This window comes from Melospiza georgiana, chromosome 29 (assembly GCF_028018845.1).
Source record: "Melospiza georgiana isolate bMelGeo1 chromosome 29, bMelGeo1.pri, whole genome shotgun sequence".
Lineage (NCBI taxonomy): Eukaryota > Metazoa > Chordata > Aves > Passeriformes > Passerellidae > Melospiza > Melospiza georgiana.
This window is the reverse complement of record NC_080458.1, coordinates 6,065,532-6,093,527: the sequence shown is the minus strand read 5'-3', so window position 1 is coordinate 6,093,527 and position 27,996 is coordinate 6,065,532. Positions and strand designations below refer to the sequence as shown.

General features: G+C 66.2%; 1 protein-coding gene across 1 annotated transcript; it reads left to right on the top strand.

The window, feature by feature from the left end:
- The first annotated feature begins 47 nt into the window (after window positions 1-47).
- On the top strand, window positions 48-27,110 carry ITGA5 (integrin subunit alpha 5). The gene is given in 33 exon segments (XM_058042022.1): window positions 48-265; window positions 1,235-1,365; window positions 2,098-2,210; window positions 2,432-2,479; window positions 2,481-2,559; window positions 3,973-4,034; window positions 5,374-5,419; window positions 5,983-6,108; window positions 6,896-6,940; window positions 7,030-7,073; window positions 7,199-7,255; window positions 7,595-7,647; window positions 8,375-8,426; window positions 8,428-8,590; window positions 9,696-9,754; window positions 9,756-9,888; window positions 10,847-10,892; window positions 11,034-11,138; window positions 11,557-11,612; window positions 11,929-12,098; window positions 13,705-13,842; window positions 14,412-14,476; window positions 15,113-15,263; window positions 16,004-16,096; window positions 16,925-17,004; window positions 18,577-18,657; window positions 19,910-20,012; window positions 20,737-20,904; window positions 21,923-21,991; window positions 22,902-23,015; window positions 24,637-24,738; window positions 26,050-26,172; window positions 26,878-27,110. Coding segments are annotated over 33 exon segments (3,177 nt in total). The 3' UTR covers window positions 26,962-27,110.
- Window positions 27,111-27,996: the final 886 nt, after the last annotated feature.

Sequence of the window (27,996 nt, the reverse complement as noted above, 5' to 3'; positions counted from 1 at the left end):
GGGACTCGGAGCGGGAGCAGCGCCGAGCCCGGGCAGCCCCGAGCGCCATGGCCCCGGCCCCGGCCCCGGCCCGGCCCCGCCGCCGCTGCGGGCCCCGCGTGGCGCTGCCGGTGCCGCTCCCGGTGCCGCTGCCGCTGCTGCTGCCGCTGCTGCTCCCGCCGGTCGCCGCCTTCAACCTGGAGGCGTCGCGGCCCGTGGTGTTCCGCGGGGCCCCCGGCTCCTTCTTCGGCTTCGCGCTGGACTTTTACCTGCCCGAGCCCCGCAGGTACCGGGAACCGCGCCGGGAACCGAGCGGGGAACCGGGAACCGGGAGCGGCACCGCCGGGACGGGAACGGCGCCGGGAACCGGGAGCGCCCACGGGGAACCGGGACGGGACGGGGCGGGGGCGGCGGGGACGGGAACGGACGGACCGAGGGACGGAGGGAGCGAGGGACGGGGCCGGGAGAGGGACGGGAACCGGGCACCGGGAGCGGGAGCGGCCCCGGTGGGACGGGGAGCGGCCGCGGGGCGGGGCGGGGCTCGGAGGGCCGGCCCCGGAGCGGGATAACGGGAACGGGACAGCGGCACCGGGAATGGGAAGGGCCAACGGGAACGGGCGGGGGCGGCGGGAACGGGAACGGGAAGTGCGAACCGGGACCGAAAGCGTGACCGGGAGCGGGACGGGGCAGAGGGAGCCGGGGAGCGGGGCGGGAACGGGGACGGGAATGGGACACCGGAATCGGAACCGAGACGGGAGCCGGGAATGGGAGGCAGGAAGCGGGGCCGGCAACGGGAACCGGGAGGGTCCGGCCCGTCCGGGGGGTCCCAGCGGGGCCGAGCCCCGGTCCCCCCGTGTCCCCCCGTGTCCCCCCGGTGTCCCCCCGGTGTTCCCCGGTGTCCCCCCCGCGCCGGCCCCGCCGGGGGTTCCCGGGCCCCCGCGCCCCGGGCCCGGAGCGTTTCCTGTAACCGGAGCCGGGAGCTGCCCCCGGGGGGCTCTGGGGGGGGCTCGGGGGGTCCCGAACATCTGGGGGGGGACCCGAACATCCGGGGGGGGGACCCGAACATCTGGGGGGGGTCCCGAACATCTGGGGGGGGACCCGAACATCCGGGGGGGACCCGAACATCTGGGGGGTTCCGAACATCTGGGGGGTCCGGAACATCTGGGGGGTGACCCAGGCACCGCGCCCCGCGGGTGACAAGCGCGGTGTCCCCGCGGTGTCACCACCCACCCCCCCCCCCCCGTGTCCCCCCCAGTGTCAGCGTCCTGGTGGGCGCCCCCAAGGCCAACACGAGCCAGCCCAACGTGACCCAGGGGGGCGCCGTGTTCCACTGCCCCTGGCCCCCCCAGGGCGGCGCCTGCGCCCCCATCGACTTCGACCACATCGGTGAGGGGACACCGGGGACACGGGGACACCACCGGGGACACGGGTGGGGCACCGGGGACACCGGGGACACCTGGGGACACCACCGGGGACACGGGGGGGACTTGGGGGGACGCGGAGGGGGGAATGAGACACACCTGGAATGGGGGGGACACGTGGAGGGGACCGGACCCCCAGGGAATGGGGACAGGGACAGCTCCACTCAGGAGTGAGGATGGGGACAGGGACAGGGACAGGAGCCCCAGGAATGGGGACAGGGACAGGGACAGGAGCCCCAGGAATGGGGACAGGGACAGGACCAAACTCCCAGGGCATGGGGACAGGGACAGGGACAAAGCCCCAGGAATGGGGACAGGGACAGGGACAGGACCCCCAGGGTATGGGGACAGGGACAAACCCCAGGAACAGGGACGGTCCCAGGCCGTGGGTGGGGGACAGGAATGGGGACAAAGAGGGGGGGTCTGGCATGTGGGGACAGGGCTGGGGACACCCCCAGGGGACAGAGCCACAGCGGTGGCACCCAGAGATCCCCAGGACCCATCCGGGCAGCTTGGTGTCACCGTGTCACCGTGTCACCGTGTCACCGTCCCCTGTCGCTGTCCCCACCCCCCGATGGCCTTGGCTCCGTTAATGATCAACCTGGGGATGGGGGGGGGGGGTTTTGGGGGGCACAATGGGGGGTGGGGGTGGCTGGGGGGGTCCCTGGGGGTCCCCTGACCCCTGTGCCCCCCCCAGGGACCCGCACCCACGACTTTGGGGGCAACAGCAGCGACGGCGCCGAGCCCGTGGAGTTCAAATCCCTGCAGTGGTTCGGGGCCACCGTGAGGGCCCACAATGGATCCATCCTGGTATGGGGACATTGGGGACATTGGGGGGACACTGGGGACACCATGAGGGCACACAACGGCTCCATCCTGGTATGGGGACATTGAGGGGACGTTGGGGGGACACTGGGCCCGTAATGGCTCCATCCTGGTGCGGTGACACTGGGGACAGCGCTGGGCACACCGGGGCACACCGGGCACGCCGTGCGGTGACCCAGCGGTGCCCTCTGTGCCCTCCCCCCTAGGCGTGCGCCCCCCTGTACAGCTGGAGCCCCCCCAAGGAGGAGGGGGGGGGCGCGGGAGCCGGTGGGCTCCTGCTTCCTGTCCCTGGGCAACTTCTCCAAGTTCGTGGAGTACGCGCCCTGCCGCTCAGGTGGGACCCAAAACTGCCCCAAAAAACCCCCAAAACACCCCAAAAACACCCCAAAACCACCCCAAAAACACCCCAAAAACACCCCAAAACCCCCTGTCATCCCTGCCACTCAGGTGGGACCCAAAACTGCCCCAAAAAACCCCCAAAACACCCCAAAAACACCCCAAAACCACCCCAAAAACACCCCAAAAACACCCCAAAACCCCCTGTCATCCCTGCCACTCAGGTGGGACCCAAAACTGCCCCAAAAAACCCCCAAAACACCCCAAAAACACCCCAAAAACACCCCAAAAACACCCCAAAACCCCCCGTCATCCCTGCCGCTCAGGTGGGACCCCAAACTGCCCCCAAAACCACCCCAAAACCACCCCAAAACCACCCCAAAACCCCCTGTCATCCCTGCCGCTCAGGTGGGACCCAAAACTGCCCCAAAAACACCCCAAAAACACCCCAAAACCACCCCAAAACAACCCCAAAACCCCCTGTCATCCCTGCCGCTCAGGTGGGACCCCAAACTGCCCCAAAACCCCCCCAAAACCACCCCAAAAACCCCCAAAACCACCCCAAAAACCCCCGTCATCCCTGCCGCTCAGGTGGGACCCAAAACTGCCCCAAAAACACCCCAAAAACACCCCAAAACCACCCCAAAACACCCCAAAAACACCCCAAAACCCCCTGTCATCCCTGCCGCTCAGGTGGGACCCAAAACTGCCCCAAAACCCCCCCAAAACCACCCCAAAAACCCCCAAAACCACCCCAAAAACCCCCGTCATCCCTGCCGCTCAGGTGGGACCCAAAACTGCCCCAAAAACACCCCAAAACCACCCCAAAAACACCCCAAAAACACCCCAAAACCACCCCAAAACAACCCCAAAACCACCCCAAAAACACCCCAAAACCCCCTGTCATCCCTGCCGCTCAGGTGGGACCCCAAACTGCCCCAAAACCCCCCCAAAACCACCCCAAAAACACCCCAAAAACACCCCAAAACCACCCCAAAACCCCCCGTCATCCCTGCCGCTCAGGTGGGACCCAAAACTGCCCCAAAAACCCCCAAAACCACCCCCCAAAAACCCCCCCAAAAATCCTTCCAGGACCCCCAGTCCTTCCTGCCGCTCAGGTGGGACTCCCAAAACATCCCAAAATTCCCCAAAATCCCCCCAAAACCACCCCAAAAAGCCTTCCAACACCCTCAGTCCTTCCTGCCGCTCAGGTGGGACCCCAAAAGTGCCCCAAGACTGCCCCAAAACCCCCAAAACCCCCCCAAAAAACCCCCCAAAACCCCCAGAGCTCTGTGTCCCCCAGACCCCCTGGGTTCCCCCAAGCCCTGCCTGCTCCTTGGGGAGGGGGTGACACCCCCAGAGCCCCCCGGGACCCCCCCGGGACCCCCTGACCCCCCCCGTGTCCCCCCAGACCTGAACTCGGCAGCCGGGCAGGGCTACTGCCAGGGGGGCTTCAGCGCCGACTTCACACAGGTGCGACCGGGGGGGTCCTGGGGGGGTTTTGGGGGGTCCTGGGGGGGTTTTGGGGGGCTCCTGGTTCAGGTTGGGGTTTTTTCGGGGGGTCCTGGGGGGGTTTGGGGGGTCCTGGGGGGGTTTTGGGGGGCTCCTGGTTCAGGTTGGGGGTTTTTGGGGGGTCCTGGGAGGGATTTTGGGGAGGTTTGGGGTGGTTCTGGGGGGTTTTTGGGGGGTCCTGGTTCAGGTTGGGGTTTTTGGGGGGGTCCTGGGGGTCCTGGGGGGATTTTGGGGGGGCTCCTCGTTCAAGTTGGGGTTTTTAGGGGGGTCCTGGGGGGAGTTTGGGGGTCCTGGGGGGGATTTTGGGGGGTTTTGGGGTGGTTCTGGGGGGCTTGGGGGGATTTTGGGGGGGTTTTGGGGTGGTTCTGGGGGGTTTTGGGGGGCTCCTGGTTCAGGTTGGGGTTTTTTGGGGGCTTCTGGGAGGAGTTTGGGGGGTCTTGGGGGGGGATTTTGGGGGGGTTTTGGGGTGGTTCTTGGGGTTTTTGGGAGGCTCCTGGTTCAGGTTGGGGTTTTTAGGGGGGTCCTGGGGGTCCTGGGGGGGATTTTGGGGGGGTTTTGGGGGGGGTCCTGGTTCAGGTTGGGGCTTTTTGGGGGGTCCTGGGGGGAGTTTTGGGGGTCCTGGGAGGGATTTTGGGGGGGTTTGGGGTGGTTCTGGGGGGCTTGGGGGGATTTTGGGGGGGTTTTGGGGTGGTACTGGGGGGTTTTGGGGGGGGGGTCCTGGTTCAGGTTGGGGTTTTTGGGGGGGTCCTGGGAGGAGTTTGGGGGTCCTGGGGGGGATTTTGGGGGGCTTTTGGTGTGGTTCTGGGGAGTTTTGGGGTGGTTCTGGGGGGTTGGGGGGGCTCCTGGTTCAGGTTGGGGTTTTTCGGGGGGTCCTGGGGGGAGTTTGGGGTGTTCCTGTGGGGTTTGGGGGGGTCCTGGGGGATTTTTTTGGGCTTCACGGGGGGTCCCAGGTGGCTTTGGAGGGGTTCATGGGGGATTCATGGGGGGGTTGGGGTTTTTGGGGGGTCCCGGGTGGATTTGGAGGGGTCCAGGGGGGGTTCATGGGGTGTTCGGGGATTGGGGGGTTTGGGGGGGTTCAGGGGGGATCTCGGGGGGGTTTTGGGGGTCCAGCCCCGCTGAGGGGGGGGTCCTGTGTTGGTTTTGGGGGGGTTTTGGGGGTCCAGCCCTGCTGAGGGGGGGTCCTGTGGTGGTTTTGGGGGGGTTTTGGGGGTCCAGCCCCGCTGAGGGGGGGTCCTGTGTTGGTTTTGGGGGGGTTTTGGGGGTCCAGCCCCGCTGAGGGGGGCTCCCGCTGTCTCTGCAGACCGGGCGGGTGCTCCTGGGGGGGCCCGGCAGCTACTTCTGGCAAGGTGAGACCCCCGCCCCAGCTGGGCTGTCCCCCGGGTGTCCCCACTGTCCCCTGTGTGCCCCCTGGGTGTCCCCTGGGTGTCCCCTGGGTGTCCCCATTGTCCCCTGGGTGTCCCCCCCATCCCCTGGGTGTCCCCACTGTCCCCTGTGTGTCCCCTGGGTGTCCCCCTGTCCCCTGCTTGTCCCCCACTCCCCCCTGTGTGTCCCCACTGCCCGCCCTGTCCCCGGTCCCCTCCCTGTCCCCTGCCTGTGTTCCCTGTCCCTGTCCCCAATGGTGCTGAGGTGTCCCCTGTCCCCGGGCAGTGTCCCCATTGTCCCCAGTGTCCCCATTGTCCCCAGGCAGTGTCCCCATTGTCCCCATTGTCCCCAGTGTCCCCATTGTCCCCAGTGTCCCCGGGCAGTGTCCCCAGCCGTGCTGAGGTGTCCCCTGTCCCCAGGGCAGGTGATGTCGGTGTGATGTGTCCCTGGGCAGTGTCCCTGTCCCCAGTGTCCCTGTCCCCATTGTCCCCAGTGTCCCCAGTGTCCCCAGTGTCCCCAGCCGTGCTGAGGTGTCCCCTGTCCCCAGGGCAGGTGATGTCGGCCACCCAGGAGCAGATCACGGCCGGGAACTTCCCCGAGTACCTGATCCAGGAGGTGCCGGGACAGCTCCAGACGCGGCAGGCGGAGCCCAGCCACGACGACAGCTACATGGGTGACACTTGGGGACATTGGGGACACTGGGGACATTGGGGACAGCTGGGGGACATGGGGACATTGGGGGACATGGGGACACAGGGACACAGGGACAGCTCCAGACGCGCCAGGCGGAGCCCAGCCACGACGACAGCTACATGGGTGACACTTGGGGACACTGGGGACACTGGGGACAGCTGGGGACAGCTGGGGGATATAGGGACATTGGGGACACTGGGGACATGGGGACATTGGGGACACAGGGACACAGGGACAGCTCCAGACGCGCCAGGCGGAGCCCAGCCACGACGACAGCTACATGGGTGACACTTGGGGACACTGGGGACATTGGGGACATTGGGGACATGGGGGGCATGGGGGGCACGGGGACACTGAGGACATGGGGACATTGGGGACACTGGGGGGCACAGGGACACTGAGGACATGGGGACATTGGGGACACGGGGACACAGGGACAGCTCCAGACGCGCCAGGCGGAGCCCAGCCACGACGACAGCTACATGGGTGACACTTGGGGACATTGGGGACACATTGGGGACACTGGGGACATTGGGGACATGGGGACATTGGGGACATTGGGGACATGGGCGGCACGGGGACACAGGGACAGCTCCAGACGCAGCAGGCGGAGCCCAGCCACGACGACAGCTACATGGGTGACACTTGGGGACACTGGGGACACCTGGGGGACACGGGGGACATTGAGGGACATTGGGGACAGCCACATGGGTGACACGCAGGTGACACGCAGGTGACACTCTCTCTCTCTCTCTGTCCCCCCCCAGGTTACTCGGTGACAGTCGGGGAGTTCAGCGGTGACACCACGCAAGGTGGGTGACAGCGGGTGACGCGCGAGGGTGACACGGCCACCCCCGGCCACACCTGACGGTGTCCCTTCTTTGTCCCTTTGTCCCCACAGACTTCGTGGCCGGCGTCCCCAAGGGCAACCTCACCTACGGCTACGTAAGAGGGGACACGGGGGGGACACAAAGGGGACATTGGGGGGACACTGGGGGGGGGTCACAGTGCCCGTGTCCCCCCCCCCCTGCTGGCTCAGTGTCCCCTCGGTGTCCCCTCGGTGTCCCCAGGTCACCATCCTCAATGGCACCAACATGAAGCCCCTGTACAACTTCTCGGGGGAGCAGGTGAGGGTCTTGGGGGGTCTGGGGGGGATTTGGGGGTCTTGGGGGGTCCTGGGGGGGTCCTGGGGGGGGTCTGGGTGGTCCTGGGGGATTCTGGGGTTTTTTTTGGGGGGATTCTGGGGGGATTTGGGGGACCCAAAAGGGACCCGAGGTGGGGAGGGGGGGGACACCCAGGGAGGGGGGAAGGGGGTTTCAAATGGGGGGGGGGGGCTCTAAAATGGGGTGTGGGGTCCCCACGGAGGGGTGTGGGGGACACACGGAATTTGGGGGGGGGGGTTGGGGGGGGTCGTTCTGGCCCCTCCTCACCCCGTTTTGTCCCCTCCCCCCCTCCCCCCCCCCCAGATGGCCTCGTACTTTGGTTACGCCGTGGCCGCCACCGATGTCAACAACGATGGGTGAGGGACCCCCGGGACCCCCCGAGACCCCCCTGAGACCCCCCGGGACCCCTGAAAACCCCCAGGACACCCCCAGGACACCCCTGGGACCCCTCAAATGGCTCCGTGCCCCCCAAAATTGCTCTGTGCCCCCTCCCTCATCCCCAAAAGTCACTCGGGGGGCCCCCCAAAAGTGCTCAGTGCACCCCGAAACTCAGCCCGTGCCCCCCCTTAAATGGCTCAGTGACCCCCCCCAGACTCACGGACCTGCTGGTGGGGGCCCCCCAAGCTCTCTCTGTACCCCCAAAACTCACCGTGTGCCCCCCCCAAATGACTCAGTGACCCCCAAACTCACTGTGTGCCCCCCCCCAATGGCTCAGTGACCCCCCTCAACTCACCCTGTACCCCCCCGTTCTCCCCCAATGGCTCAGTGCCCCCCCCAAACTCACTCTTGTCCCCCCCCGTGCCCCCCCAGACTCACGGACCTGCTGGTGGGGGCCCCCCCAGCTCTCTCTGTACCCCCAAACTCACTCTTGTCCCCCCCCCCAAATGACTCAGTGACCCCCCCAATGGCTCAGTGACCCCCAAACTCACTGTGTGCCCCCCCCCAATGGCTCAGTGACCCCCCCAAACTCACTGTGTGCCCCCCCCCAAATGACTCAGTGACCCCCCAAACTCACCGTGTGCCCCCCCAAATGGCTCAGTGACCCCCCCAAACTCACCGTGTGCCCCCCCCGTGCCCCCCCAGACTCACGGACCTGCTGGTGGGGGCCCCGCTGTTCATGGCCCGTACCAACGGCGCCGCGGGGGGGGGCGCGGGAGCTGGGCCGCGTGTACCTGTACCTGCAGCGGGGGGGGGGCGCCCCGCCCGCCGCCCCCGCCGCCCTCACCGGCACGCACGAGTTCGGGCGCTTCGGCAGCGCCATCGCCGCGCTCGGCGACCTGGACCGGGACGGATACAACGGTACCGGGAACGGGGGGGGGAAACGGGACCGGGAACGGGGGGGGGGCAATGGGACCGGGAACGGGGGGGGGGCTACAATGGTACCGGGAACGGGACCGGGACGGATACAACGGTACCGGCACCGGGGGGGGGGGCAATGGGACCGGGAACGGGGGGGGGCAATGGGACCGGGAACGGGGGGGTAACAGGGACCTGGACCGGGACGGATACAACGGTACCGGGGCCGGGGGGGGGGCAATGGGACCGGGAACGGGGGGGGGCTACAATGGTACCGGGAACGGGACCGGGACGGATACAATGATACCGGGACCGGGGGGGGGGGGGGGCAATGGGACCGGGAACGGGGGGGAACGGGATCGGGACCGGGACGGATACAACGGTACCGGCACCGGGGGGCGGGCAATGGGACCGAGAACGGGGGGGGGGAACGGGACCGGGACGGATACAACGGTACCGGGAACGGGGGGGGGGGGGGGGCAATGGGACCGGGAACGCGGGAACGGGGGGGAAACGGGAGCGGGACGGATACAACGGTACCGGGAACGGGGGGGGCTACAACGGTACCGGGACCGGGGGGGGGGCTACAATGGTACCGGGAACGGGACCGGGACGGATACAATGATACCGGGAACGGGGAGGGCTACAATGGTACTGGGGGGGACCTGGACCGGGACGGATACAACGGTACCGGAACGGGGGGGGCACCGGGACCGGGGTGGGGGGGCAATGGGACCGGGACCGTAGGGGTACCGGGAGGGGAACGGGACCGGGACAGATACAACGGTACCGGGGAGACAAAGGGGGGGAAACAGGGAATTGGGGGGGGTTATGGGGCGGTTATGGAGGGGTTTAGTGGGGGAGTTATGAGGGGAAACCGGGGGGATTTACGGGGGGTTTGTGGGGGGGCACGGGGGGTTATGGGGGGATTTACGGGGGGTTTGTGGGGGGATTTACGGGGGGTTTATGGGGGGATTTACAGGGGGTTTATGGGGGGATTTACAGGGGGTTTATGGGGGGGCACGGGGGGGGTTATGGGGGGGTCTCTGGGGCTCCGGGCGGGTTTTGGGGGTGCTCCCCTCACTGACCCCCCCCTCCCCGTGCGCAGACGTGGCCGTGGGGGCCCCGCTGGGGGCCGAGGGGCGCCGGGGGCTCGTGTTCATCTTCCGGGGGGGGGGGCGCGGGGCTGCGGCCCCGGCCCGCGCAGGTGCTGCGGGGAACGGGCGCGCCCCGGGGCCAGCCCGACTTCTTCGGGGCCGCGCTGCGCGGGGACAGCGACCTGGACGGCAACGGGTACCCGGGTGAGGGACGGGGACACCCGTGTGGCACCCCTGTGTCACCCGTGTGTCACCTGTGTCACCCCTGTGTCATCCCTGTGTCACCCCTGTGTCACCCCTGTGTCACCCCTGTGTCACCCCCACACAACGGGTACCCGGGTGAGGGACGGGGACACCCGTGTGGCACCCCTGTGTCACCCGTGTGTCACCTGTGTCACCCCTGTGTCACCCCTGTGTCACCCCTGTGTCACCTGTGTGTCACCCGTGTGTCACCCCTGTGTAATCCCTGTCATCCCTGTGTCACCCCTGTGTCACCCGTGTGTCACCCCTGTGTCACCCCTGTGTCACCCCTCTCACCCCCACACAACGGGTACCCGGGTGAGGGACGGGGACACCCGTGTGGCACCCCTGTGGCACCTCTGTGTCACCTGTGTGTCACCCCTGTGGCACCCCTGTGTCACCCCCACACAACGGGTACCCGGGTGAGGGACGGGGACACCCTGTGGCACCCCTGTCACCCCTGTCACCCCTGTGTCACCCCTGTGTCACCTCTGTGTCACCCCTGTGTTACCCCTGTGTCACCCCCACACAACGGGTACCCGGGTGAGGGACGGGGACACCCGTGTGGCACCCCTGTGGCACCTCTGTGTCACCTGTGTGTCACCCCTGTGGCACCCCTGTGTCACCCCCACACAACGGGTACCCGGGTGAGGGACAGGGACACCTGCGTCACCTGTGTGTCACCTCTGTGTCACCCCTGTGTCACCTCTGTCATCCCCTGTAACCTTCTGCCATCCCCTGTGTCACTCCCCCTTGGCCCCGTCCCCATTCTCAGTGACCCCCCCTGGGTCCCCATCCCTGTCCCCATGTCCCCCCAATGTCCCCCTGCTCCCCAATGTCCCCCTGCTCCCCAGTGTCCCCCTGTGTCCCCAATGTCCCCCTGTGTCCCCGTGTCCCCCCGGTGACCCCCCTGTCCCCACAGATCTCCTGGTTGGTGCCTTTGGGGCGGACGCGGCCGTGGTTTACAGGTGAGTGTCCCCAATGTCCCCAATGTCCCCAATGTCCCCATTGTCCCCATTGCCCCCATTGTCCCCAATGTCCCCAATGTCCCCAATGTCCCCAATGTCCCCAATGTCCCCAATGTCCCCATTGTCACCTGTCCCCCCCAGGGGCCGCCCCATTGTCCACGCCAGCGCCACCCTGGCCATCGTCCCCTCCATGTTCAACCCCGAGGAGCGCGGCTGCGCCCTGGCCAGCGGCCACCACGTGTCCTGGTGGGTGACAGGGGGACAGGGAGGGGACAGGGAGGGGATAGAGAGGGGACAGGGTGGGGACAGCAAGGGGACAGTGGGGGACGCTGCAGGGACACTGTGAGGACAGCAGGGGGACAGCAGGGGACAGAGAGAGGGGACAGAGAGGGGACACTACAGGGACAACAGGGGGACACCAGGGACAGCTGAGGACAGGGCGGGGACAGTGGAGAAGACATGGGGACACTGGGAGGGGACACTGGGAGGGGACACTGGGGGTTCCCAGGGACACGGGGACAGGGCACTGGGGACACTGCGGGGGGAACTGGGGACACTGCTGGGTCATTGGGTGTCCGGGAGGGGGACACTGAGGGGACACTGAGGGGACACGGAGGGGACACTGAGGGGACACACGGTGCCACCCCTGTGTGTCCCCTCCCAGCATCAATGTCACCTTCTGCCTCAACGCCTCCGGACGTCACCTGCCCGGGCCCATCGGTGAGGGGACATGGGGGACACTGGGGGGGACAGGGGAGGGGACGCTGGGGGGGACAAGGGAGGGACAATGGTGGGGGGACGGGGGACATGGAGAGAACAAAGGGGACATCGCAGCATGGGGACAATGGAGGGGACAAATGGGGACACCCCAGGGGACACCCCGGTGGTCGTGCCCCTGTGTCCCTGCGGTGTCCCCAAGGGTGGCACAGCAGCCGTGGGGACAGGACGGGGACACCAGGGCAGTGCCTGCCGTGTCCCTGAAGTGTCCCCATTGTGTCCCCATTGTGTCCCCATTGTGTCCCCTCGCTGTCCCCAGGGCTGGCGCTGGAGCTGAGCGTGGACGGGGCCCGGCCGGGGGGGGCGCGGCGGGCGCTGTTCCTGGGGGGGGGCGCGGGGGGGGCGCCCCCCTCCCCCACGCGGAACCTGAGCCTGGAGGTGCCCAACGGGGGGAGCCCGCGCTGCCGCACGCTGCCCGTGTTCCTCAGGGTAAGGGGGGCCCCGGCACCCCCAAAACTGCACGAAAACTGCGCAAAAATACCCCCAAAACTGCCCCAAAAATAGCCCAAAACTGCCCCGAAAACTGCCTCAAAAATACCCCAAAACTGCCCCAAAAACTGCCCCAAAATAGCCCAAAAATACCCCCAAAACTGCCCCAAAAATACCCCAAAACTGCCCCAAAACTGCCCCAAAAACTGCCCAAAATTATCCCGAAAACTGCCCCAAAATCTGCCCCAAAACTGCCCCAAAATACCCCAAAAACTGCCCCAAAACTGCCCCAAAACTGCCCCAAAAACTGCCCCAAAATACCCCAAAAACTGCCCCAAAATACCCCAAAAACTGCCCCAAAATAGCCCAAAAATACCCCAAAAACTGCCCCAAAACTGCCCCAAAAACTGCCCAAAATTATCCCGAAAACTGCCCCAAAATCTGCCCCAAAACTGCCCCAAAATACCCCCAAAACTGCCCCAAAACTGCCCCAAAATCTGCCCCAAAACTGCCCCAAAAACTGCCCAAAATTATCCCAAAAACTGCCCCAAAATCTGCCCAAAATTATCCCAAAAACTGCCCCAAAAACTGCCCAAAATTATCCCAAAAACTGCCCCAAAATCTGCCCCAAAACTGCCCCAAAATACCTCAAAAACTGCCCCAAAACCCCAAACAGCCCAAAATATCCCAAAACCGCCCTAGGACCCCTCGTGTCACCCCCGTGTCACTCTGGGTGGCCCCTTTGTCACCTCTGGGTCCCTTGTGTCACCTCCCTGTCCCCCCAGGGTCCCTGGTGTCCCCATGGTGTCCCCAATGTCCCCAATGTCCCCATGGTGTCCCCATGGTGTCCCCAATGTCCCAAGAACGAAGCCGAGTTCTGGGACAAGCTGTCCCCCATCCCGGTGTCCCCATGGTGTCCCCAATGTCCCCAATGTCCCCAATGTCCCCAGAACGAGTCCGAGTTCCAGGACAAGCTGTCCCTCATCCCGGTGTCCCCATGGTGTCCCCAATGTCCCCATGGTGTCCCCATGGTGTGCCCAATGTCCCCACGGTGTCCCCAATGTCCCCAATGTCCCCAGAACGAGTCCGAGTTCCGGGACAAGCTGTCGCCCATCCCGGTGTCCCCATAGTGTCCCCCTGTCCCCATGGTGTCCCCAATGTCCCCAATGTCCCCACGGTGTCCCCAATGTCCCCAGAACGAGTCCAAGCTCCGGGACAAGCTGTCCCCATGGTGTCCCCAATGTCCCCGGTGTCCCCAATGTCCCCAATGTCCCCATGGTGTCCGCAATGTCCCCAATGTCCCCAGAACGAGTCCGAGTTCCGGGACAAGCTGTCGCCCATCCCGGTGTCCCCATGGTGTCCCCATGATGTCCCCAATGTCCCCATGGTGTCCCCAATGTCCCCATTGTCCCCAGAATGAGTCCGAGTTCCGGGACAAGCTGTCCCCATGGTGTCCCCAATGTCCCCATGGTGTCCCCAATGTCCCCAGAACGAGTCCGAGTTCCGGGACAAGCTGTCGCCCATCCCGGTGTCTCCATGGTGCCCCCCTGTCCCCATGGTGTCCCCAATGTCCCCACGGTGTCCCCAATGTCCCCAATGTCCCCAGAACGAGTCCGAGTTCCGGGACAAGCTGTCGCCCATCCCGGTGTCGCTGAGCCTGGCCCTGGACCCGGCCGTGTCCCCTCCCCCGCCGGGACTGTCCCCGCTGCTGTCCCCGGCCACGCGCACGCGCCTCGAGGCCAAGGTACGTCACCTGTGTGTCACCTGTGTGTCACCTGTGTGTCACCTGTGTCACCCTGTGTGTCCCCACTGTCCCCACTGCTGTCCCCGGCCACGCGCACGCACCTCGAGGCCAAGGTATGGCACCTGTGTGTCACCTGTGTGTCACCTGTGTGTCACCCTGTGTGTCACCCTGTGTCACCCTGTGTCACCTGTGTGTCACCCGTGTGTCACCCGTGTGTCACCTGTGTGTCACCCTGTGTGTCACCCTGTGTGTCATCCTGTGTGTCACCTGTGTCACCCTGCTGTCCCCACTGCTGTCCCCGGCCACGCGCACGCACCTCGAGGCCAAGGTATGGCACCTGTGTGTCACCTGTGTGTCACCTGTGTGTCACCCTGTGTCACCCTGTGTCACCCTGTGTGTCACCCTGTGCCACCCAACGTGCCTGTGTCCCCCATGTCTCCCATCACCCCAATGTCCCCAATGTCCCCATCACCCCAATGTCCCACGTTTCCACTGTGCCATCACCCCTCTGATGTCCCCGCTGTCCCCACGCTGTCCCTGATGTCCCCGCGCTGTCCCCGTGTCCCCAGGCCCACATCCAGCTGGACTGTGAGGACAACGTCTGTGTGCCCGACCTGCAGCTCGAGGCCAGCGCGTAAGGGGGACCCTGGGGACACGGGTGGGGACACGGAGGGACACTGGGGGGACACTGGGGGGACACAGCGGGACCAGGAAGGGGTGGCTGTGCCCAGGCTGGCCCTGGGGGTCTCTGTGAATGTCCCTGGTGATGTCCCCAATGTCCCCGATGATGTCCCCAGGGACCACTGGGCGCTGCTCCTGGGGGGCTATGGGGATGTCCCTGTTCATGTCCCCAGGGATGTCCCCAATGTCCCCAATGATGTCCCCAATGATGTCCCTGATGTCCCCAGGGACCGCCGGGCCGTGTTCCTGGGGGACAGGAACCCCCTCAATGTGACGTTCCTGGGGGTGTCCCTGGTGATGTCCCCAATGTCCCCAATGTCCCCAATGTCCCCAGGGACCGCGGGGCCGTGTTCCTGGGGGACAGGAACCCCCTCAATGTGACATTCCTGGGGGTGGTTTAGGATGTCCCCAATGTCCCCAATGTCCCCAATGATGTCCCCAATGTCCCCAATGTCCCCAATGATGTCCCCAGGGACCGCCGGGCCGTGTTCCTGGGGGACAGGAACCCCCTCAATGTGACGTTCCTGGGGGTGGATTAGGATGTCCCCAATGTTCCCAATGTCCCCAATGATGTCCCCAATGTCCCCAGGGACCGCCGGGCCGTGTTCCTGGGGGACAGGAACCCCCTCAATGTGACGTTCCTGGCGCGCAACGTGGGCGAGGGCGGCGCCTACGAGGCCGAGCTGCACCTGCGCCCCCCCCCGGGCGCGCTCTACTCGGGGGTGCTGCGGCCCCACGGGGTGAGGGGGCACCGGGGGGCACCGGGGGGCACCCAGGGGTGGGCAGGGGGCTGCTGGTATTGGGGTCTGGGGGTTTGGAGGGGGTTTGGGGGGGTTTGGAGGGGCTGGGGAGGCACTGTGAAGGTGGGGAGGGGGCTGTGGGTATTGGGGGGTGTCAGTTTGGGGGGGTTTGGGGGGGTTTGGAGGGGCTGGGGGGCACCCCGAGGGTGAGGAGGGGGCTGCAGGCATTTGAGGGTGGGGGTTTGGAGGGGTTTGGGGGGTTTGGAGGGGCTGGGGGGGCACACTGGAGATGGGGAGGGGGCTGCGGGTATTGGGGTCTGGGGGTTTGCAGGGGTTTGAGGGGGTTTGGAGGGGCTGGGGGCGCACTCCGAAGGTGGGGAGGGGGCTGCAGATATTGGGGTCTGGGGGTTTGGGGGGGTTTGGAGGGGCACTCCGAAGGTGGGCAGGGGGTCACAGGTATTGGGAGGAGGGGGCTTGGGGGGCTTGGGGTGTCAGGGGGGCGCCCCGAGGGTGGGGAGGGGGTTCAGGCATTTGGGTCTGGGGGCTTGGGGGGCTTTGGGGGCTCAGGGGTGGCACCCCAAGGGTGGGGAGGGGGCCATAGATATTGAGGGGAGGGCATTTTGGGGGGGCTTGGGTGGTCCGGGGATATAGGGGAGTGGTGAATTGGGGGTCCGGGGGGGGGTCACTCACCACCCCTGACCCCCCCCCCCCCCCCAATTCCTCTCTGTCCCCCTCCCCAGAATTTCTCTGCCCTGAGCTGCGAGCTGGGGGGGGGCAACGGCTCGAGCCCCCTGGTCTGCGACCTGGGCAACCCCATGAAGGCGGGGGCCAGCGTGAGTGGGGCTGGGGGCTTCGGGGGGGGGGCTGGGGGGGTCTGGAGGGGGATCTGGGGGGGTTTTGGGGGATTTGGGGGGGGTCCGGAGGGGTTTCTGGGGGGGCGTTTGTGAGGGTTTGGGGGGATTTGGGGAGGTCTGGGGGGGCTTTGGGAGGGGTTTTATGGGGGGTCTGGGGGCTTTGGGGGGGCTTTGGGGCATCTAGGGGGGTCTGGAGAGGGATTTGGGGGGGTTTTGGGGGGGTCTGGATGGGTTTTTGGGGCGTTTTTGGGGGGCGTTTGTGAGGGTTTGGGAGGGGGATTTGGGGAGGTCTGGGGGGCTTTGGTGGGGCTCTCTGGGGGGGTTTTAGGGGGGGTCTGGGGGCTTTGGGGGGTCTGGGGGGGTCTGGAGTGGGATTTGGGGGGTCTGGGGGAGAGTTTGGGGGATTTGTGGGGGTTTTGGGGGTATTTTGGGGGGTCTTTGGGAGGGTTTTAGGGGGGTTTTGGGGGATCTTTGGGAGGGTTTTAGGGGGGTTTGGGGGGGTCTCTGCAGGTTTTGGGGGGGTTTTGGGGAGTTTTGGGGGGGTTTGGGGGGATTTTGGGGAGTTTTGGGGGGGTCCTGGAGGAGCTTGGGGGGGATTTGGGTTTTGTGGGGGTCTGGGGGGTCCGGAGGGGCTTTTGGGGGGGATTTGTGAGGGTTTGGGGGGGATTTGGGGGGTTCAGGGCAGTCTGGGTGGATCTTGAGGGGATTTGGGAGATTTTGGGGGGCTCCGGGGGGTTATGGGGGGGTTATGGGGGTTTTGGGGGGGGGGTCCCGGCTGACCAACCCCCCCCCCCTCCCCCCCCACAGATTTGGGGGGGGCTGCGTTTCACCCTCCCCCACCTGAGCGACAACAGCAGCAGCGTCCGCTTCGAGCTGCAGATCCGCAGGTGGGGCAGGGGGCGCCCCGAAATGGGGGGACCCCGAAATTGGGGGGCAGCCCGAAATGGCAATGGGGGGCATCCCAAAATGGGGGCGCCCCGAAATGGGGGGCATCCTGAAATGGGGGCACCCCGAAATGGGGGCATCCTGAAATGGGGGGCATCCTGAAATTGGGGGCGCCCCAAAATTGGGGGCATCCCAAAATGGGGGCACCCCGAAATGGGGGGCACCCCGAAATTGGGGGCATTCTGAAATGGGAGCACCCCAAAATGGCGGCACCCCGAAATGGGGGCACCCCAAAATGGGGGCACCCCTAAAATGGGGGGCATCCCAAAATGGCGGCACCCCGAAATGGGGGCACCCCGAAATGGGGGTACCCCGAAATGGGGGCAGCCCGAAATGGCAATGGGGGGCATCCCAAAATGGGGGTACCCCGAAATGGGGGCATCCCGAAATGGGGGGCACCCCAAAATGGCGGCACCCCAAAATGGCGGCACCCCAAAATGGCGGCACCCCAAAATGGGGACACCCCGAAATGGGGGCACCCCAAAATGGGGGCACACCAAAATGGGGGCACCCTGAAATGGCGGCACCCCGAAATGGGGGCACACCAAAATGGGAGGCATCCTGAAATGGGGGCGCCCCGAAATGGGGGGCACCCCGAAATTGGGGGCATCCTGAAATGGGGGCACCCTGAAATGGGGGCACCCCGAAATGGCGGCACCCCAAAATGGCGGCACCCCGAAATGGGGGCTCCCTAAAATGGGGAGCACCCCGAAATTGGGGGCAGCCCGAAATGGGGGCACACCAAAATTGGGGGCATCCTAAAATGGCGGCACCCCAAAATTGCGGGCATCCCGAAATGGGGGCACCCTGAAATGGGGGGCACACCAAAATGGGGGCACCCCGAACTGGGGGGCATCCCGAAATGGCGGCACCCCGAAATGGGGGGCTCCTCAACTCCCCAAAATGAGGGGCACAGTGGGGCACCCCAAACTCGGGGTGGGAGCACGGGGGGAGCGGTACCCCCATTTTGAGGGGATCAGGGGGGTCCCGGCACCTCCAGTTTTGGGGTTTGGGGTGGGGGTGGGGTCAGAGGTCCCAGCACCCCCATTTTAGGGGGGTCACAGGGGGGGTGGCACCCCCAATTTGGGGAGCCAAGGGGGGGTCCCAGGAGCTGGGGGGGGCACCCGGAGTGAGGGGAGTCCCTGTCAGAGGTTTTTGGGGGGGGATTTCGTGACCCTGGGGGTGTCCCCAAATTGTGGGGGGGGGTGGGGGGGGGTCTCTGGGGGTGTCCCTAAATTGGGCGGGGGTCCCAGGGGTGTCCCTAAAGGGGTTGGGGTCCCTAATAGGGGTCGGGGGTCCCTAAAGGGGTCGGGGGTCCCTGGGGGGGTCCCCAAAGGGGTTGGGGTCCCTAATGGAGGTCGGGGGTCCCTGGGGTGTCCCTAAAGGGGTCGGGGGTCCCCAAAGGGGGTCAGGGGTCCCTGGGGGGGTCCCCAAAGGGGTCGGGGGTCCCCAAAGGGGTCGGGGGTCCCTGGGGGAGGGGTCCGGGCCGTGACCCCCCCCCTGCCCCCCCGCAGCAAGAACGCCAACAACTCGCAGAGCGCCGTGGTGCCGGTGGCGCTGGCCGTGAGGGCGGCCACGAGGGTGTCCGTGCTGGGGTGAGTGACAATGATGGGGACAGTGGGGACACTGGGGACACACTGGGGACACCAGGCAACGAGGGTGTCCGTGCTGGGGTGAGTGACACTGGGGACATTGGGGACATTGGGGACACACTGGGGACACTGGGGACAACGAGGGTGTCCGTGCTGGGGTGAGTGACAATGATGGGGACAGTGGGGACACTGGGGACATTGGGGACACACTGGGGACACCAGGCAACGAGGGTGTCCGTGCTGGGGTGAGTGACACTGGGGACACTGGGGACATTGGGGACATGGGGACAACGAGGGTGTCCTTGCTGGGGTGAGTGACAATGATGGGGACACTGGGGACACACTAGGGACAGCCAGGGCACACTGGGGACACACTGGGGACATGGGGACAACGAGGGTGTCCTTGCTGGCGTGAGTGACACTGGGGACATTGGGGACACTGGGGACAACAAGGGTGTCCGTGCTGGGGTGAGTGACACCAACAGGGGACACTGGGGACACTGGGGACAGCCAGGGGACACTGGGGACATGGGGACAACGAGGGTGTCCGTGCTGGGGTGAGTGACAATGATGGGGACAGCATGGGGACATTGGGGACAGTGGGGACACCAGGCAATGAGGGTGTCCATGCTGGGGTGAGTGACACCAACAGGGGACACTGGGGACATTGGGGACACTGGGGACACTGGGGACACACTGGGGACATGGGGACAACGAGGGTGTCCTTGCTGGCGTGAGTGACACTGGGGACACTGGGGACAACAAGGGTGTCCGTGCTGGGGTGAGTGACACCAACAGGGGACACTGGGGACACTGGGGACAGCCAGGGGACACTGGGGACATGGGGACAACGAGGGTGTCCTTGCTGGGGTGAGTGACACCAACAGGGGACACTGGGGACACACTGGGGACACACTGGGGACACTGGGGACACCAGGCAATGAGGGTGTCTGTGCTGGGGTGAGTGACAGTGGGGACATTGGGGACAGCCTGGGGACACTGACAGGGACAGCCAGAGTGTCCGTGCTGGGGTGAGTGACAGTGGGGACATCAACAGGGGACATGGGGACAGCCTGGGGACACGCAGGGGACACGCAGGGGACACGAGGGCACCTGAGACCTTCCCAAGGCTCTGAGTGTCCCCTCCTTGTCCACCGTGGGTTGGGTGACCCAGAGGACACAGAGGGGACACGGAGGGGACACGGAGGGGACACAGAGGTGACACACAGCGCTGTCCCCCCCGGTGTCCCCTCAGGGTGTCCCGGCCCGACGTTGTCACCATCCCCGAGGGGGGGTGGGGGCCCGACCCCCCCCAGCGGCTGCAGGACCTGGGGCCACCCGTGGAGCACGTCTACGAGGTGGGGACACGCCTGTCCCCAACCCGGGGCTCTGTGTCCCCAACCTGGGGGTCACAATGTCCCCAACCCTGGGTCACAGTGTCACCAAACCCGGGGCTCTGTGTCCCCAAACCCGGGGTCTCTGTGTCCCCAACCCTGGGTCACAGTGTCACCAAACCCGGGGTCTCTGTGTCCCCAACCCTGGGGTCACAATGTCCCCAGCCCTGGGGTCCCTATATCCCTAATCCCAGGGTCTCTGTGTCCCCAACCCTGGCGTCACAATGTCCCCAACTTGGGAGTCCTGATGTCCCCAACCCTGGGTGTCCTGATGTCCCAAACGCTGTGATCCCCGGTCCCTCACCCGCGGGTCCCCATGTCCCCAAATTGGGGCTGTCCCACCATCCCCGAGCCCTGGGGGTCCCCTTGTCCCCATCCCGTGTCCCCATGTCCCTTCCTGTGTCCCTCCATGTCCCCCCATGTCCTGACCCCATGTCCCCTCCTGTGTCCCCCCGTGTCCCCAGGTGGTGAACGAGGGTCCCATTGCCCCGGGGGTGTCCCCACCCCGTGTCCCCATGTCCTGACCCTGTGTCCCCCCGTGTCCCCATGTCCTAAACCCCGTGTCCCCATGTCCTGACCCCATGTTCCCGTGTCCCCAGGTGGTGAACGAGGGTCCCATTGCCCCGGGGGTCCCCGTGTCCCCATGTCCTGACCCCGTGTCCCCTCCTGTGTCTCCCCGTGTCCCCAGGTGGTGAACGAGGGTCCCGGCGCCATCAGCCAGGGCACGCTGGAGCTCAGCTGTCCCCTGGGCCACCGCGGCCACCCCCTGCTCTACGTCACCGGCCACGAGGGGCTGCACAACTGCACGGCCAGCCACGGCAGCGACCCCCTCGGGCTGCTGGGGACAGCGGGGACGGTGGGGACAGCGGGGGTAATGGGGACATTGGGGACGGTGGGGACGGGGGGTAATGGGGACATTGGGGACAGTGGGGACATTGGGGACGGGGGGTAATGGGGACATTGGGGACAGTGGGGACGGTGGGGATAGCAGGGACAATGGGGGGATAATGGGGACAATGAGGGGACAATGGGGACAGTGGGGACAGTGGGGACGGTGAGGACAGTGGGGACGGTGGGGACGGTGGGGACGGTGTGGGTAATGGGGACACTGGGGACAGTGGGGACATTGGGGACGGGGGGGTAATGGGGACATTGGGGACAGTGGGGACAGCAGGGACAATGGGGGGATAATGGGGACAATGAGGGGACAATGGGGGCAATGGGGATAATGGGGACATTGGGGACAGGGGACGGTGGGGGGACAGTGGGGGTAATGGGGGTAATGGGGACAATGGGGGGACATTGGGGGCAACGGGGACAACAGGGACAGTGGGGACAGTGGGGGTAATGGGGACAGGGGGACAGTGGGGGTAATGGGGACAATGGGGGGACATTGGGGGCAACGGGGACAACAGGGACAGTGGGGACAGTGGGGGTAATGGGGACAACAGGAGCAGGGAGGGCAATGGGGATAATGGGGACAATGGGAACAGTGGGGACATTGGGGGTAATGGGGACATTGGGGACAATGGGGACACGAGGGACGGTGGGGACAATGGGGACATTGGGGAGACTTAGGGGCACTGGGGACGTTGGGGACACTGGAGACACTGGGGACACTGGGGATGTTTGGGACATTGGGGACACTGGGTGGCACTGGGGACATCGGGAGGTGCCGGGGGTGGCTGGAACAGGGCTGTCCCCAGCGCTGTCCCCGTGTCCCCAGCCCTGTCCCCAGCGCTGTCCCCGTGTCCCCGGCACTGTCCCCAGCCCTGTCCCCGTGTCCCCTGCCCCGTCCCCGTGTCCCCAGCCCTGTCCCCATGTCCCCAGCACTGTCCCCATGTCCCCAGCACTGTCCCCTGTCCCCATTGCAGGAGCGGGAGCAGGGCCCGGGTCCCCACGTGCTGCAGCGCCGGGACACCGGGGACACTGGGGACAGCCTGGTGAGTGTCACCGTCCCCTTGTCTGTCCCCTTGTCCCCTGCCACGCCCACGGGACTGTCCCGAGTGTCCCCAAGGCGGGGGCGCTGCGGTGACACCGGGGGGTGGCAGGGGGGCTGACCAAGAGTGACCAAGAGTGACCAAGAGTGAGCAGTGGTGACCAGGAGTGACCAAGGGTGACCCAGGGGTGACCAAGGGTGACCAAGGGTGACCCAGGGATGACCCAGGAGTGACCAAGAGTGACCAAGGGTGACCCAGGGGTGACCAAGAGTGACCAGGGGTGACCCAGGGATGACCCAGGAGTGACCCAGGGATGACCCAGGGGTGACCAGGGGTGACCCAAGGGTGACCCAGGGGTGACCCAGGAGTGACCAAGGGTGACCCAGGGGGTGACCCAAGGATGACCCAGGAGTGACCAAGGGTGACCAGGGGTGACCAAGGGTGACCCAGGGATGACCCAGGAGTGACCAAGGGTGACCAGGGGTGACCCAGGAGTGACCAGGGGTGACCAGGGGTGACCAAGGGTGACCCAAGGATGACCCAGGAGTGACCAAGGGTGACCAGGGGTGACCAAGGGTGACCCAGGAGTGACCAGGGGTGACCAGGGGTGACCAGGGGTGACCCAGGAGTGACCAGTGGCGACTGAGGGTGACCAGGGCTGACAGGGGATGACCAGTAGTGACCAGGGATGACCTGGGGGTGACTGGGGGGTGACCCGTGGTGACACGGGGGTGGCTGGGGGATGACTGGGGGTGACCAATGGTGATCTGTGGTGCCCCGTGGTGACTCTGGGGGTGGCCATGGTGGCCCGTGGTGACTCTGGGGGTGGCCGTGGTGCCCCATGGTGGCCCATGGTGGCCCGTGGTGGCCCGCGGTGACTCTGGGGGTGCCCCGCGGTGACCCCCGTGCCCAGGTGTGTCCCGAGGCCGAGTGTTTCCGGCTGAGCTGCCCCTCGGGGGCGCTGGAGCGGCAGCAGCGCGTCACCCTGCGCCTCGGCTTCCGCATCAGGAGCCCCCCCCCGCGACAGGTGAGACCCCAAAACCCCCCCGGGACCCCAAAACACTCAGGGCCCCCCCGGGACCCCCACACAGCCTTGGAACCGCCCCGGGACCCCAAAACATCCCAGGACCCCCCCTCCGAACCCCCCCCCGGGACCCTAAAACAGCCCTGGGACCCCAAAACAGCCTGGGACCACCGTGAGCCCCTCAGGGTCCGGGGACCCTCCCCAAATTCCCAGGGAACCCCCCCAAAATCCCTGGGAGCCCCCCGGAACCTGTCCTGAACCTTGGGACCCCCCGGGACCCCCCGGGATTCCCCATGCAGGGACCTGGGGTGTCCCCCGTGTGTCCCCGTGTGGCACTGACGGGATGTCCCCTTTGTCCCCCGTGTCCCCTCTGTGTGCCCTGTGTGTCCCATTGGCACTGGGGGAATGTCCCCACGTGTCCCCGTGACACTGACACTGTCCCCGTGTCCCCTGTGTGTCCCTGTGACACTGACTCTGTCCCCGTGTGTCCCTGTGTGTCCCCTGTGTCCCTGTGTGTCCCCGTGTGTCCCTGTGACACTGACACTGTCCCTGTGTCCCCTGTGTGTCCCTATGGCACTGACACTGTCCCTGTGTGTCCCCGTGTCCCCTGTGTGTCCTTGTGTGTCCCCATGTGTCCCTGTGACACTGACACTGTCCCCGTGTCCCCCGTGTCCCCTGTGTCCCCTGTGTGTCCCTGTGTGTCCCTGTGTGTCCCTGTGGCACTCACACTGTCCCTGTGTCCCCTGTGTCCCCTGTGTGTCCCCTGTGTGTCCCCGTGACACTGACACTGTCCGTCTGTGTCCCTGTGTGTCCCTGTGACACTGACACTGTCCCCGTGTGTCCCCGTGACACCGACACGGTCCCCTGTGTGTCCCCTGTGTCCCTGTGTGTCCCATGTGTCCCTGTGGCACTCACACTGTCCCTGTGTCCCCTGTGTCCCCTGTGTGTCCCCTGTGTGTCCCCGTGACACTGACACTGTCCGTCTGTGTCCCTGTGTGTCCCTGTGACACTGACACTGTCCCCGTGTCCCCTCTGTGTCCCCTGTGTCCCTGTGTGTCCCCATGTGTCCCCGTGACACTCACACTGTCCCCGTGTGTCCCTGTGACACTGACACTGTCCCCGTGTCCCCTGTGTCCCCTGTGTGTCCCCTGTGTCCCTGTGTGTCCTTGTGTGTCCCCGTGTGTTCCTGTGGCACCGACACTGTCCCTGTGTGTCCTTGTGACACTGACACTGTCCCTGTGTGTCCCTGTGACACCGACACTGTCCCCATGTCCCCTATGTGGTGTCCCCGTGTCCCCGTGTCCCTTGTGTGTCCCCGTGTGTCCCTGTGGCACCGACACTGTCCCCGTGTGTCCCCGTGACACCGACACGGTCCCCGTGTGTCCCCTGTGTCCCCGTGGCACCGACACTGTCCCTGTGTCCCCTGTGTGTCCCCGTGTGTCCCCATGACACTGACACTGTCCCTCTGTGTCCCTGTGTGTCCCTGTGACACCGACACTGTCCCCGTGTGTCCCTGTGACACCGACACTGTCCCTGTGACACTGACACTGTCCCCGTGTGTCCCTGTGACACCGACACTGTCCCCCCCGTGTCCCCGTGACACCCACACTGTCCCCTGTCCCAGCGGGAGCTGTGGCCGCTGTCCCTGCGCTGTGACGCCGAGTTCCGCGTGCTGCAGCTGCCCTACAGAGTGCGGCCGGACAGCCACCCCCGGCACCGCCTGCAGGTGACACTGGGGACACTGGGGACACGGGGGGGACATGGGGACATTGGGGGTGTCACAGCTGCCCTACAGAGTGCGGCCGGACAGCCACCCCCGGCACCGCCTGCAGGTGACACTGGGGACCCTGGGGACATTGGGGACACTGGGGACATGGGGGACATGGGGACACTGGGGACACTGGGGACACTGAGGGGACATTGGGAACATTGGGGGTGTCACAGCTGCCCTACAGAGTGCGGCCGGACAGCCACCCCCGGCACCGCCTGCAGGTGACACTGGGGACACTGGGGGGACACTGGGGACACTGGGGACACTGGGGACATGGGGGACACTGGGGACACTGAGGGGACATGGGGACATTGGGGGTGTCACAGCTGCCCTACAGAGTGCGGCCGGACAGCCACCCCCGGCACCGCCTGCAGGTGACACTGGGGACACTGGGGACATTGGGGACACTGAGGGGACATTGGGGACACTGGGGACACTGAGGGGACACTGGGGACATGGGGACATTGGGGACATTGGGGACACTGGGGATATGGGGGGGACATTGGGGACATGGGGACATTGGGGGTGTCACAGCTGCCCTACAGAGTGCGGCCGGACAGCCACCCCCGGCACCGCCTGCAGGTGACACTGGGGACACTGAGGGGACATTGGGGACACGGGGGACACTGGGGACGTGGGGGACACTGAGGGGACACTGGGGACACTGAGGGGACACTGGGGACACTGAGGGGACATGGGGACATTGGGGGTGTCACAGCTGCCCTACAGAGTGCGGCCGGACAGCCACCCCCGGCACCGCCTGCAGGTGACACTGGGGACACTGGGGACATGGGGGGGACATGGGGACACTGAGGGGACATGGGGACACTGGGGACATGGGGACATTGGGGGTGTCACAGCTGCCCTACAGAGTGCGGCCGGACAGCCACCCCCGGCACCGCCTGCAGGTGACACTGGGGACACTGGGGACACTGGGGACACTGGGGACATGGGGACATTGGGGACATTGGGGACATGGGGACATTGGGGACACTGAGGGGACATGGGGACACTGAGGACATTGGGGACACTGGGGACACTGGGGACACGGGGGACATGGAGGGGACGGGGCTGTTTGGGGGTGACACCGTGGGTGACACCGAGGTCTGGGGTGGCAGGTGGTGACAGCAGCGCTGGTGAGCTCCTGCCCTGAGGCAGGTGGCACTGTGGGTGACACTGTGGGTGACACTGTGGGTGGCACTGTGTGTCCCCATGTGACACTGTGGGTGACATGGGGGTGACACTGTATGTCCCCGGTGTCCCCAGGTGGTGACGGCGCTGTCGCGGGCCCGGCCCGAGGCGGGCGGGGGGGTCCCGGTGTGGGCGGTGGTCCTGGCCGTGCTCCTGGGGCTGCTCCTGCTCGGCCTCCTCTGCTACGGCCTCTACAAGGTGGGGCTGGGGGCAACGGGGGGATTTGGGGGGGACTGGGGGGGTCACAGGGGTCAAAGGGGTCTGGGGGGGCTCTGCAAGGTGGGGCTGGGGGCATTTTGGGGGGCTAGGGGGGTTTTGGGAGGGTCACAGGGGTCAAAGGGGTCTGGGGGGGCTCTACAAGGCAGGGCTGGGGGGATCTGGAGGGGATTTGGGGGATCTGGGGAGTCTCTACAAGGGGGCTTGGGGGCACTTGAGGGGGTCTGGGGGGGATTTGGGGGGTCACAGGGGTCGGGGGGGCTCTACAAGGTGGGGCTGGGGGATCTGGGTGGGATCTGGTGGCGTTTGGGGGGACTCTGGGGGGATGTGAGGGAGTCTGGGGGGATCTGGGGGCACTTGAGGGGGTCTGGGGGGGATTTGGGAGGTCAAAGGGGTCTGGGGGGGCTCTACAAGGTGGGGCTGGGGGGATCTGGGGGCATTTGAAGGGGTCTGGGGGGGATTTGGGGGGTCACAGGGGGCTGGGGGCTCCACAAGGCGGGCATGAGGAGCTCGGGGGGCACGGGGGGCGTTGGGGGGCACTGGGGACACGCTGGGGGCTTTGGGGAGGGACAGAGGGGACACAGCGAGGCCAGGGGACGCTCAGGGCGGGCACAGGGACACGGGGTGGCGCTGGGGACATTTCGGGGTCCCCCTGACCCCCCGTCCCCCCGTCCCTGTGCCCCCCAGCTGGGGTTCTTCAAGCGCTCGGGGCCCTACGGCACCGCCATGGAGAAGGCGCAGCTGAAACCCCAGGCGGCCTCCGAGGCCTGAGGGGACCCCGCGGTGACAGCTGGGGACACCCACGGCCTGAGGGGACCCCGCGGTGACAGGGACACCCTGTCCTGTCCCCATGCTGGGGACCCTGCGGTGACAGCTGGGGACAGCCCGGGATGGGGACCCCGCGGTGACAGGGACATCCACGGCTGGGGACATGCATGGCCTGGGGACACTCCATGGCTTCAGGACCATCGCCATGGCTTGGGGACACGTCACAGCCAGAGGACATCTCTCACAGCTTGGGGACATCCATGGCCAGGGACACCCTCAGCCTGGGGACAAGCTCATGGCTTGGGGACACCCACAGGCGGGAGCACCCTCGGCCTGGGGACATCCATGGCCTGGGGACATCCCGTGGCTTCAGGACATCCCCATGGCTTGGGGACACCCACGGCTGGGGACATCTCACGGCCTGGGGACGCTCCATGGCCTGGGGACATCCATGGCCTGGGGACACTCCATGGCTTCAGGACATCCCATGGCTTGGGGACACCCACGGCTGGGGACATCTCATGGCCTGGGGACACCCACGGCTGGGGACATCTCATGGCTTGGGGACATCTCACGGCCTGAGGACATCCCCACACTTGGGGACACTCCATGGCTTGGGGACCCCCGCAAGGACAGTGTCACCTGCACAGCTGGGGACCCTGCAAGGACAATGTCACCTGCACCAGCGGTGTCACCTGCACGGCCGGGGATGTCCCCAGTGCTGGGACCCCGCACTGCCAATGTCACCCGCATGGCCAATGTCACCCGCGTCGGTGACATCCCCCGCTCCACGCCCCCGGCTGGGGACACCCACGGCGCCCACCCCCACACACAGAACTGTCACCGGGCTGGGGACACTGTCACTGAACTGTCACCGGGCTGGGGACACTGTCCCGGAACTGTCACCGGGCTGGGGACACTGTCACTGAACTGTCACCGCGCTGGGGACACTGTCCCGGAACTGTCACCGGGCTGGGGACACTGTCACTGAACTGTCACCGCGCTGGGGACACTGTCCCGGAACTGTCACCGGGCTGG